At 32.8% G+C, this 13,621-nt stretch overlaps 1 protein-coding gene across 1 annotated transcript; it reads left to right on the forward strand.

Moving 5' to 3' along the window:
* Positions 1-1,254: 1,254 nt before the first annotated feature.
* LOC143913348 (two pore calcium channel protein 1-like) lies at positions 1,255-12,798 on the forward strand. The gene is made up of 15 exons (XM_077433080.1): positions 1,255-1,387; positions 5,405-5,568; positions 5,801-5,965; positions 6,040-6,165; positions 7,343-7,523; positions 7,601-7,733; positions 7,828-7,927; positions 8,011-8,191; positions 9,204-9,419; positions 9,505-9,624; positions 9,696-10,035; positions 10,154-10,349; positions 10,986-11,091; positions 11,175-11,281; positions 11,355-12,798. The coding sequence occupies exons 1-15, from the start codon at positions 1,297-1,299 to the stop codon at positions 11,535-11,537; spliced, it is 2,409 nt and encodes an 802-aa protein (XP_077289206.1). The 5' UTR covers positions 1,255-1,296; the 3' UTR covers positions 11,538-12,798.
* Positions 12,799-13,621: the final 823 nt, after the last annotated feature.

Consider the following 13,621-nt stretch of genomic DNA (forward strand, 5'->3'; position numbering starts at 1 on the left):
CATGGAAAAGGAGGACATGTCCTCCTTTTGGATATCATCTGGCAACCCTAGCTTAATGGAATGTTTTAACAATTTGCCTCGTGTAAATGTAGCATTACAATGGTAGATAAACACGCCTAAATGTAAAGCATATGATCAATTGAACTTAATTGATGACTCGTATGGCGTTTTCTAAGATACATATATTTAAGATATATATATATATATATATATATATATATATATATATATATATATATATATATATATATATATATATATATATATATATATATATATATATATATATATATATATATATATATATATATATATATATATGTGTATATTGATCGATTAATCAACTTCTCTTTCAAATGGTAAATTGATGCCGATGGCAATGTTTGAGCACTTTCGATCACGACAGATTTACTAGCAGACTTACCTATTTATGGTCGTCAATTTTTGTTAACATACCATCTTTTGTAAATTTATATACAACTAGTGTTTTACCCCTTGAATTATCATCGCATGGGTGTTGGCGGTAATTGGATTATTATTTATTACGCACATTGCGATCGCCCAAAAGACCATTTTTGCCATGAAAATCGCGAATACAGAATATTTGGCACTGGATATCTCGTTAGTATGATAGTTATCGTTGGAACGATGGACTTTTCGGCTGCCAGATTTTCCGTTATAGAGATTTTAGTGACTTTTGGGCGAGCGCTTTGTGAGCAATAGTCACCGAACCGATTGAAAACTTAAGGCACTCATCGGTGTTTACGATCGATTGCGATTAAAGATAAATAATTCAATATCACAGCGCACACTCGAAACGACAGCATGGATAAAACAACCGCAGACCGACAAAGCATTTTATTCGAAGGATTAAATGAACTCGAATCGATCCTACACGAGGGAAAAGGTGAGAGAGCGTCCCATTTTCAACTATGCTTGCAATATTCGAAAGCTGCGTCCGCGTATTATATAATTTGACGTTAGATTGAGTCGTCCGTTTCTTTCAGTTAGTGCAAATATTCATTCGATTATTATTTTGTTATATAATAGCCCGGTTTTTATCGCTTTGAATCTTATGGTTATTTGTTGAATGAGTCGCTGCAGTTGTTAGGGTGAATTTCTTGAATGAATCGTCGAATGTAATTTGGTTGGGCGTTGCAAGTGTCGTGGGTGGGGTGGGGTGGGGGTATCGCCATGGTGGTGGGGGTGGACGTGAGTGGCAATTGCCAGACTAATAGCAATAGCAATAGCAATAGCAGTAGCGGGGGCGGAGGCGCGGGGGGCGCGCGCTCCGAGATGGCAGCGCTCCGTGGGACGGCCTTCACGCCTGACGATGGCTACACTCGGTTCGCTGACGAGTCGTATGGCGCTGCTGGACTCGGCTGCGGTGAGGAAACCCCACACCCACACCCACATCCACTTCCACTCCTCACACCTGAATTACTCATCCACGTTTCGCCACAACTGGCAATCGATAGCTTTGTTCTGATCACTCCATAGGCATACCGAATACCTATTGCATACATGTATCATTCATTTCATAGTGCAACTTCATTTGTATTGCAATCAGGGTTGCCAGACTTCCCTATTTGAGCAAAATTTGTATATGTAAAACGAAATGGTTTGACTTCAAAAGTAACAAATTTCAATACATTTAAATCTTGTCCTTAAGAGGGCTGTACACCTGAAACCTTAATTTTGTTGCCGTTCCTTTCTTCGATATATATATTGAGTGAATGCGACAATATATATCAATACATATTTATATCGAGTGAATGCGACAGTTGCGCTTCGACCAGATAATACGTATTTTGATTTGACAAAATCGAGGTTTCGTATTGTCCTATTTTCTCCTCCGAAACTGGACCAATTTTTAAAAAAAATTTATCATCGGTATGAGAAAGATGTTTTCTGTGCAACTATGTGCGTATTTTTTTTAAATAAGCACGCTGGACTCTTCGTGGGTGTAAAAAAGAGGCGATTTTATTGATGTTTGGCGGCTCCTAGCTCCTATAAAAAATAACTAATCAAAAAAATAAAACGATAGATGCAACCCAATGGTGGATATCCATAGCATATTAAAAAATAATTTCTCTAGTGCCATAATTGAGGAAAGGAGAAGTCTAATACGTTTGTATGGACAAGGCGTTGGTGTCCAGCCCTCTTAAACTTGAACTGCCAGATTTATTGATATCCAAACTGGGAAATTTTAATTGTTAATATAATAAAATCCATCCTTTTATAAACTAGTATTTCCTTTCTATTTTTTCAGTTTATTTAGTTATTTTTAATATTAAATGAAATTAATTACATGTTGCCGAAGAAGATTGAAAAAAAATTGATTTTCTCAATCTCGCTTTTCTTGCTTTTTTAACCATGCGGATGTGGATCTACGGTGAGATGGAGATTCGTGCATTTTTTGCAGTTTCATAACTGCGGGGGTCAGTATTTTTAAACAATGAAAGGTCAATAAGCAGCTATCGCAAACTGGGACATTTGGCTGTTCTGAAAGGTCCCTTCGGGACGCCAGGACGAGAGGCTTGAAACCGGGACAAACCTGGAATACCGGGACGTCTGGCAGCCCTACCTTAAACCAAACATAAAAATCGAATTTTCTTCAATTGTAGAATTAGCATAATTATTTAATATTACTTGCAATGTTGACCTTCTATACGAAGATGTCTGTTTAACAAATTTTTACTGAAGAAAACGAGAAAAACCATTATATGAGTAAAGGATAATGTTTTTTAAAGATCATTCCGCTTGCAATAATTTATATAAAATTGTGGCCCAAATCTCAATTTTACATTCCATTGCAATTTGCGAAAGAATATTTAGTCTAATGAGCGTAACCTGGAGAAAGGAGAGAAATAGATTATTATTTATGCAATTGTTATGACTTTTTTTATCAAGCAAAGTTGGCGAACATATTTTGAAACAAGCTAAAAGCTAGGAAAAAACTTTTGATTATATAAAATTTTGCATTTAAACCAAAATGTAATTCCTGTAATTGTATCAAATAAATGTCAATAATTGTGATTTCGGTCAATCATAATTGACTATGTTCTCATCTACATATATACATACTTATGTAAGTATATACTTATTTATATACATTATAATTTCATTAAAAATATTTTTTTCTTAATTTCTTCATTAATTCTTAAACTTCTTTTTTTTTGATCGTTCGAAATAGTGAATGTCCTGATCTGTGATTTCAGAAATCTGACAACCCTAATTGCATTCCACAATTTTTCATTTGAGGTGGCTATCCAAAAACACCAACCCATACGGATGTTTCAAAAACTATTATACCCATTTTGTACAATAAAAACTGAATTTAAAAATAAAAATTATTATAATAAGCAAGTTTAATACAATTACATTTTATCTGAGTTTGCTTTTACATTGCACGAAAGATAAAAATTTCTCATATCCAATTTGTGTCTTTTTTTATTCTCAAAAGGTCAATATTTCAATGTGTATTGTATTTTTGATATAGGAACGCTTCTATGTACATATCTCTCGTATTCACCGAAAAATCTTCTTATTGACGGCATTATATATTGTTTATTTATGATAATTTGATGAATTTTATTTTGTTTTTAATCATGACGAAAAATTATTTCATTGCAAATTTTTAGTACACTGAGCCGTGTCATGCATACATGCACGACTGTAGCCAGGGAGGCTCCAGCCCCCCCCCCCCCCCATTTTTAAAAACAGTAAATTATTATGAGAATTTTATCAAAATATATCACACGGCTGCGAATAAATTCTTTGTGTCTTGAATTTAACATACATTTTATTAAATAAACAAGAAAACCATCCTAAAACGCCGCAAACATGAATTTTTTTCGAAAAAATAGCAAAAAATAAAAATTAATTTAATGATTAATTAGTTATATGGGCGCATTGGAGCATCAAGTATACACACTTACGCTAACACAAACTAATACACGGCAGTTAAATGAACGGTCCCTAGGTGTCGCAAAAAGTTTTAGTAAGGTGACAGTACGCAACGTTACTTCGAACAATATACTGAATTCAAGAGACAATATCCCTTCAACAAAAACAATTACATTAAACTATATGGCAAAATCAAGATTGGTTTTCGCAGCGATTGCATTGTTGAGCGTTCATTGCAGCGTAAATATAATGCAGTGGTCAGTAATCTATTTGATGAATTGCTATACATATGTGAAATTTGTAGTTTTGTAATACTGATTCTTGGCGAGGCTACCAAATTCATGTATATGCCGTGTACCTATTTATTTGCGTTAGTGTAAGTGTGTATACGAAATGCTCGGTTGCGCCCATATAACCAATAAGTACCTATTTTTATATCATAGTACAAAAATATTAATGACGTTATTTAGAATCACCCCCGTTTTTTAAATGATTTTGATTTTTAGATCCCATACAAAAATAAAATTTCCATAGATTTATATTTCTTAGTATTATGTGCTAATTTAATCTTTCTTAGACAAAATGTAGTCAAATATTTGATCCTATACTTAGTTAATAAGTGTTAATTAGTATCTTGTTTTTTTTCCTTATCTAAACCATGTCATTCGCCAGGATTGTTTCTTCTCCTTTCTCTCGTCTTCTCTCAAGCGAAAGTTGGTGTTCATTATAATGACATATACCTTTGATATTTGAATTCTGGGGCCTCCACATGCGACAAGATTATTTAAAAAACTTAATTAGACTGAATCATTTGATTGCCGTGACCTACTAAATTAATGTTAAAACTGAACATACATAGGTTATGACCCTCAATTAGGAAAAACCGTATTTGGATGTTGTTCATATCTGTTAATGATTGATAACTCTGCAAAAGAAATATACGAATTACAAATGTATGTATTTATGTGTATTATATACACAGTTAAGTTAATCTCAGCCTCCACAATGACATATTTAATGATTGCGCCTATTCACATCTAAGATTATTTTAGCATTATAATACTGGTTTTGCTGAGGTCAAAAATAATCTCTCATAGTAACTTCAATCAATTATTATTAAAAAGACATAAAAATGAAAGTAACACATTTTATAGAATATTACAAAAATCGCAACGAAATAATAACAAAATGAGTAATCCAATCCATCGCAATTACCGTCACATTTTGCTCTCGACCATGTCCCCATAATGTGCTATGCTATATTTAGCCCAGTCAATCATTTATGTATAACTTACTATGTATAGTGAATATACAAATACACTTACTTATTTTTGCTTATTACATATCTGAACAATATTACTATTAAAAATTATCGCACACAAATATAATCAAAACTGCAAATTGTCGGAAGTATGCGTCACAATATGCGATCGTGATATTATCTGGCAATGTTGTAGTTCATTATTCTCGCAGCTAATGACATTTACTGTTGCAGATGTAACTCGTACAAATGCTAATGGCGACGGAATAATGGATAATGTGCGAAGTGCTGTACTCGATCTCGGCAGTCGCTCTTCACTCAATCGATCCAATCATGAACATCTCACCGAAGAGGATCATTGGGAGATGAACTATCACGAAGCTGCTATATATTTAGAAGTATGAAATTATTATAAATAAAGTAAAAATGTATTCATTATGAGATTCTGTACTTGAACTAATTTTTAAAATCCTTTAGCGTTAAGTAAATGTTTATATTTGACTGTTTAAACTGGAGATAAATTTAGATGGTGACATTAAGCCAAACAAATGCGTAATTGCAAGTAAAATATATGACTTATTATGTAACAAATTAAACTTTAGTTAAATATTTCGTCATTTAATTTCACAGGAAGGTTTAAACAATGAAAAATTCGATTCTCATCCATCTAGTCCCGGCGAACTACCGGCTTACCTCCGGGTGCACAATCCGTGGTATCACGGTTTGGACCTGAGCGCTTCACTATTATTAATGCTTTTGGCATTCACCGAAGATCCCGCAGTGCCTTTGTTTGAGGTTCGTTTCATTTATTCATCATTCAATTGGAACCTCGATATACATATACTCAATGTTTACGATTATCATTTCAGCTTCCGGTAGGCATTCATGGTACCGTGGAATTGCTAGCGCTTAGCGTAATCGGCGTAGAATTATTCCTGAAACTCAAATGGATCGGATGGAGAACGATACTAAAGCACAAACGTACTATGTTAAAAGTAAATATTATGTATATTAAAATCTAAGTGTTTCAAATGCTTTCTTATAGTTTCAATCAATCGTATTCTTGCACTTTTTTTTCAATGTGTACATCATTTATCTGCCATGTTTGTTTTTAATTTTTGCTTGTAATCAATCACACATACTGTGATGCGGGTTTGAGCTTAATTACTGTATATACATATGTATATTATAACTCATAATACAGTAAGTAAAAAATAATACACTTATAAAAGCTTGTAATTAGTATCAATGTAAGTGTATCATTTTTCATATGCAACAAATACTGCTCTAATCTGCTTAAAAGAAACTTGTCATTTCATATCAAGGCTGCAACTACAATAGTTGACTGGTCAATCAAATTTCAACCTTCACTACAATGTTGATATCAAAATCAAAAATAAAATTGTACATTATCTCATCTAAGTGTCTTTACTTTCTGTTTACTTTCATTGCTTTCCACTTTCTATTTAGGTTTTGTCATCTTAACACATTCATCATCTTTCATTTGAAGCACTAATAACATTTATTTTATTCTCGGTGAGTTTCTTGTTTTATTTTTTTTTATCGCTTTTCTTTCATATATGTATGTATAATTTAAATCTTAACATTATTTGTATTTCAATAAGCTTTGTATTTATTAAATGATTAGAAAACAAAGTTCAATAAGAATTGCAAATATTTCAGTATTAAATTTTTAACCCGTTGACAATCAAGTCACCAGAATTTCACTCATTCTCTGTGGCAAATTTTTGTTAACATATTCAAGTACGTCAATGGTGGCCTGTTTTAAGTGAGTGTCGCCTCATTTGGATAGATTTGACTTCTTTGCCTTTGGTAATATGCATTATATTCATCCGGTCAGGTGACCTCAAGCAGAGTGATTGTAAATGGAAATGTCTCGTGTTTAATATTGCAATTTAAATTTCTAACCATTCAATTTATGAATTAAACGATATTTTTTGTGTACATGGCCTACTATTGTTTATGAAATTTAATACATATTGTTTCACAATTACTGCTATATTTGAATTAAATTGACTAATAATGAATATACCATATATGTATAATTACATTTCAAGTCTTGATCCACAGTGGCCACATATGTAAATACATGTACTGAATTTTCTTTGATTGTTGTTTTCTTTAAGGTTATAAAGTTGTGTATAATTTCAGTGTGTGACTTTATTCATAATGGTGCTGGAAGCGTTTGTTGTGCTTTTACGGCAATGTTCTCACTTTAGAGTTACGCGTGCGCTTCGGCCAATATTTTTAGTCGACACTCGGCACTGTGGCGGTGTCCGCAGATTCATACGACAAATATTACAATCGTTACCGCCAATATTAGATATGCTCGGTAAAGATATTTCGATAAATCTACTTTTTGAATTCAATCAACGCTTTTATTTTACAAATAAAATTTTAATCTTATAGGACTGCTCTTGTTCTTTGTTACCACATACTCCTTGCTCGGATTCTACTTATTCTCGGAGCATATAGATACTCAGCATTTCAACACTATTAGCGATTCTTTCGTGAGCATGTTTGTACTTCTTACTACTGCCAAGTAAGTTAAACTCTCATTTTATTTTACAACCAAACTACTATTAATTTAACTTATAATTATATTCATATTTATAATATTAATTTTTAAATTATAGTTTTCCAGACGTGATGATGCCATCGTATGCGAAATCTAAATGGTATGCGATATTTTTCATTTCATACATTGCCACCGTGCTTTACGTTCTAATGAACTTGGTTAGTCCAATTCTTTTATTTTTATTACGTATGTACATTTATGACATATTATTATTCTACAGTGTAATCTGTTTGATTTGTAGATGTTAGCCGTTGTATACGAAACATTCACTCGGATAGAGCGCGAAAAGTATCGCCGTCTACTTTTGCATCGGAGACGAGCTTGTCAACACGCTTTCCGGCTATTGGTATCGAAGCAAACTCCTGGTGCTGTCAGATTCCGACAATTTCATGGCTTAATGAGATATTTCACTCCTCATAAAAGTATATTTTGCTTTTTAGTTTTATATTTTATGACGTATGGAATTTGGGGGTCTACCTCACGGTACCGAAAGTGAAAAAGCAAATATCGGAAGGCAAAGATCGAAAATCGAAAAATCTTAAGTCGGAAGATAAAAAAAAGGGTGCATGGTAAACGGTACTATGTATATATAATATATATGATTGGCATGGGGTGAAATTATCTCTCTTTTTGTCATAAAGCCTCTTTTAATGTGCGCGCACAGGATACGGGAGGAAAAGCCTGTTTCTCTTGTTCCTGTTGTATCCTGCTCCCGTAAATTAAGTGAGGATGTACGACGGAGGGAGAGAGACTTTTACCGCACGCCACTGATATATGTATATACTAACCGTTTTTCATATGTATGCATGGTAAACGGACACTTTCGATTTTTTGACTGTCGGTGCGGTGATGGTCACCCGGGTGAAAAGTATAATAAGAGTAGTGGCGAAAGTGAAGAGTTTAAATGCCAATGGGCGTGTCACGTAGCTAGAAGAATGGATGAAAGGTGGACAAAAGAAGTGGTGGAATTGTACCTGAGAGAATGTAAAAGGAAGGATGCAGGGAAGATGGCTGGACGAAATTTGAATCATTTGCGGGGTGCGATAGATTATAGTTGCGCAAAACAGAGACGAATGGAAACGTGTTGGACAGGCCTTCATCCAGCAGTGGCTGCTGAATGGCTTTAATGATGATGATGATTACAATTGCAAATTATGTGACTCAATTTTGAAAATTTGGGATCAAATAATGGTCAAAACTAAATTAATCGAGTGTTTGATAATATTATCAAAATTTGTATATACATATATGTATGTATGTGTACCTAAATTTGATTTCTTGTGCAAAATTAAGTGGCTTTAATAATAGGAGTGTAGATATTTACTATACATTTTTAAATATCCAGAATTTATATTTGGCCAATTGGTAAATTTTTATTTTAATTAAAAGGGTGCTTTAAAACAGGCATAATCAGAAGTAAAATATTTTTTTCAGGTACAAGAGATGTTCTTCTAATGTTTAAACAATTGAACGGAACGGCAAGTGGTGCGCTAACTCTTGAAGAATTTCTATCTGTTTACGAGTGCGGTGCCCTTAGATGGGCACCACAGCACGACAGAGCTCCCTGGTATGGCGCACTGGGTCCCATCGAAGTTTTGGGTCGAGCGGCGTTCAACATTGTCAACTGGCCCTACTTTGAACACATTGTCTGTGAGTTTTGAACGTTTAATAGTGCATCAAAGCCGTATAATTCCATGTATTCAAATAATGATTTGAAAAGTCTTTTAAATTTCAGTCACACTCATCATCGGTAACGGAGTGTCTATGCTGATTCGTATCACCGAGGCATCGGGAGGGTTACAAGACAGTGCCCGACTATTTTGCGCATCTTGGGACACATGGCTTTTTCTCATACGTAAGTCTTTATTCATTTTTTTCGTGTAATTTAAGTGTGCAATGCTCATCGCATTTTTTTGTACTTTGCAGTGTTTTTGATCGAAGCCGGTTTGAGGATGATGGCACAAGGTATGCGTGTATACCTCTCAAGTGGTTGGAATATGTTTGATTTGATTGCCACCGTACTTGGAATATGCGGTGCCATTCTATTAGTTCTGGCACCCAATTTTATTATAGTCGTTATATTTAGACCATTGAGATTGATGCGGCTGTATAAATTAAAAAAGAGGTATCGTGACGTCTTCGGAACATTGGTGCTACTATCACCGTTAATGTCTTCGGCTGCTTGCGTTATGCTTGTCATGTATTATTTCTTTGCCATTGTCGGAATGGAACTGTTCTCCAGCTATGACATGCGGAATTGTTGTGTGTAAGTTATGAAAAGAAATTCTTAGATTAAATTAAAGAGTTATCATATATCACAAACATGAAAAAAACGACGTTTTATAACTTACAATATTGTATATTTGTATTTTATTTATTTTTAGAAATACAACCGTTGAAGATTTTTATAAATACTCAGCTAATAGTTCGACCGCTTTAGGTTTCTACTATTTGAATACATTTGAAAATCTCTTGACTAGTGGTGTTACACTCTTCGAATTGACAGTTGTTAATAATTGGTTCATTATCATGAATGCTTATGCATTTGTTGCCAATCAATGGAGTCGCATATATTTCATGGTAATTACGTATATGTTTTAAATACCTTAACCGTTTGAGTGCTGACGTCTTTTCTGTTGAAAGCCCGACACCCTGAAAATTTCGCCAATATTTCCAACTAGAATTATTTAGAAAGCCAGTATAAAAATTGTAGCTAATCCAAACAAACCCTAGATAACTACCACCGAGGATTTCGAGTTTTGTAAAGGTGTTTAGACTCTCTAATATCTAAAAGAAGTCTATTAATGAATGTATTTTTTCAAAACTAGTTCCATCGTCTTCATTGTTTTTAATATGTAATGCTCACAATCTAAATGCCAAGCCACAATCTAAGATACTCAGCAGTTAGGGATTTACATCGAGAAATTCTGCTATGGTTATAAATTCAGAAATTCTGGTGTAAGCCAGTCTTTATAAACGTTGACATATCACACATTCATGTTCAATGCATTTTTTTTTCAATGCCACCTGGAAAGGCTTGGCGGGTAGTATTCTTGTTTATTTTTTACATACTCAAAAAACACCACCTATTGGCGTATTTCAGGCTCATGAACTTGTTGGCAAAACGCCGATCAGCGTTGGTCAGCATTCAAAGGGTTAAAGTGTAACTAAAATATTTCAATTATTATTATTGTATATATTAAATAAAAATTTCAGGTATTTTACTTGTTTACAATGGTTGTCTTGACTATTGTTGTCGCTAGCGTGCTTGAAGCTTTCCGGTTTCGAATACATTACAAAAGAAGTACTACTAAGAGAGACGGTAATCTGATCAGTTTTTTTAAATATATTTAACAATTTAATATGTAATATTGCATATCCCAATTATCAATTTTAATATTTCAGAGGAGAAACTACTTCATGAAGAAGTTCACGTCAGTTGGGAAGAAGTTCAGAGGTTGGGCATAGACGGATCTATGGCAGATCAATTGAGACCTCATCTGCCGGCAGGAGTGCGTATTATTCTAATCCACATTCAAATTAAATATTTTTTAAATTGCGTTTCAATTTTTATAATGATTTCAGAGTGTGGTTACGTTCATCGGATCTCGACCAAGGACGCGCGAAGTTCTCCAGCGAAGAATGTACACAAATGAGATACAACGTTGGCTATCAGAAGCTGCCCGAGAAGAGCGTGACAGTACCAACGTATTATCCGATGTGCCAGAAGTAAACGAAACCAATTCTGGAGAGCGGCAATTGATCTAATATTAGATGAAATATAGATATGTATTTTGATAGTGATTTTATTTATTTATTTATTTTTACTTATTAACTTACATTGATATTTATATGTACATATATATACATGTGATATCATATTATAGTGAAATTTAATCATCGGAAAGACAGAGCTGTGAAAAATTTATTATCGTTTAATGCTTATTTTAATTTCGAATGTCTTCCTAAAGTGACAATAGTGTCGAAAATGATATTTTTATATATGTACGATCGAATGCTAAAATCTTTTATTATTGGTTGCAAATAGTTTTTTCTGAATATGTATTTAATTTAGTATGAGCAATATACGTATGTATAATTCTATCTTCTATTTAAATTGAATATATTAATTTGTTAAAATAACCACTCATTAACCATTAGTTCATTAAATTATTATTGATAATTTAGCCATCAATAATTACCATTATAGGATTTTATCTGTGATAGCAAAAGCTGTTTTTCTTTCGAATATAAGTTATGTCTCAAATTTACAATGCATTTGTTGATAATTATTTTATTTTATTATTTCGATAAACATACTTATCACTGAAACATATATCAATGGAAAACACACATTTTTTATTTGAATATTTATCACGTTCCTTCTAAATATGTAATTGTAATAATTCATTTTGTAACTATTATATATCGTAATTGGTAAATGTTGATTTCAATGGAGGTTGAAATATATGTTTGATTGTTTTAACCAAAGTCTTCGTAAATTATTAGTAAAAATTGCTTTATTTACATTAGTTGAATGTGAATGTATGAAATTAATACATTCCAAAATATTTTTTTTTATATATAATATATAATTTAAAACGTATGATTACTAGAATTGACCAGTATTCTTAGAATTATATTAGAAATATAAAAGTATCATTGAAAGATTTGGATTTATTTTTAGAATCATTCTAGAACGTGTTTAAGAAAAATTCTCCATATATATTACATACATATATGTATATTAGAAATACAAGCACTATAAGTTTTTCTCTTCTATCTACAAGGCATTAATTTTAACAGAATGTTAATTTATTGTTTACTGCATGTGTATATATTTACGTTAAAATTAAATATGTACGCATATATGTATATGAAAGCAAGTCTCAAAAAAATTATGCACCATAAATTTATATGTATAACATGTTTTATGCTTTTCGTTTACTGTATATGTAATATGTATGTTTTATGAAAACTGTCTACAGATGTTTAATGTTGAATATTAACCTATTAAATCTTAATTTACAACAGTTTTATTTTTCATTTCTACAATTAAGCTAACTTATATTAATTTTGTGGATATAAAATAATAACGACTCCCAATTTTTTTTTTAAATAAACTTATCGTAATTCAAAAATTAATAAGTGAAACGTAAAGGAGGTATGTAAAAAAAGGTGCTATGCAAGTGAGGTCTTGAACGGTGATGGGCAACCAAAGTAACATTGAGTAATTTAGCTGCCAAGCGGAAATCACAGGTCGACTCGGAACAGTTCAGAAGATGCCCGGATGCTGCATGTGATCCTACAATTATCCTGACATCTCCCACTTTCCTGATTCACGATCTACATAATTATTCAAATGGGGAGGAAACTTTATCTTTCACCGAAATGTCATGGAATGTACAAAAACCAAAGTTAAGTGCACTAAACTCAATTCTAATATGTCCTGAAATGCGTTTGTGTGGAAACCTTAAGTCATCAGTGCATTCGTGTATCTGCAATAATTGCGCAAATTGCATAATGTCCCTAGCAACAACAGGTGAATGGTATGCCAAAGCGACCGACCGGTAGGAAACTAACACGCAAACGGGCGTGGCTGATGTCATTGCAAATATGACATAATTTGCATGTGACATAAATTAAATCCTTCTCCCACAATTTCAATAATACTAAAATAAATCAAGATTTGAAAACGTCTAACAAAATATAATCATATTACAAAACTATGTATGTACATACATAGTATGCAGGTATTTATCAGTTGCTTCTCACTACATATGTATTAAAAAAAATTTAAGACAATAATTTACTTCACTCATTCGTTATATTAATTTATTTATCAATGGGAC

Source organism: Arctopsyche grandis, chromosome 1 (genome assembly GCF_051622035.1).
Source record: "Arctopsyche grandis isolate Sample6627 chromosome 1, ASM5162203v2, whole genome shotgun sequence".
Taxonomy (NCBI): domain Eukaryota; kingdom Metazoa; phylum Arthropoda; class Insecta; order Trichoptera; family Hydropsychidae; genus Arctopsyche; species Arctopsyche grandis.

Coding starts and splice junctions, on each gene's coding strand:
- LOC143913348 (XM_077433080.1), top strand. CDS start 1,297: ATGGCAGCGCTCCGTGGGACGGCCTTCACGCCTGACGATGGCTACACT. Junction 6,166..7,342: donor ACAAACGTACTATGTTAAAA/GTAAATATTATG, acceptor GTATAATTTCAG/TGTGTGACTTTATTCATAAT. Junction 10,036..10,153: donor GACATGCGGAATTGTTGTGT/GTAAGTTATGAA, acceptor ATTTATTTTTAG/AAATACAACCGTTGAAGATT.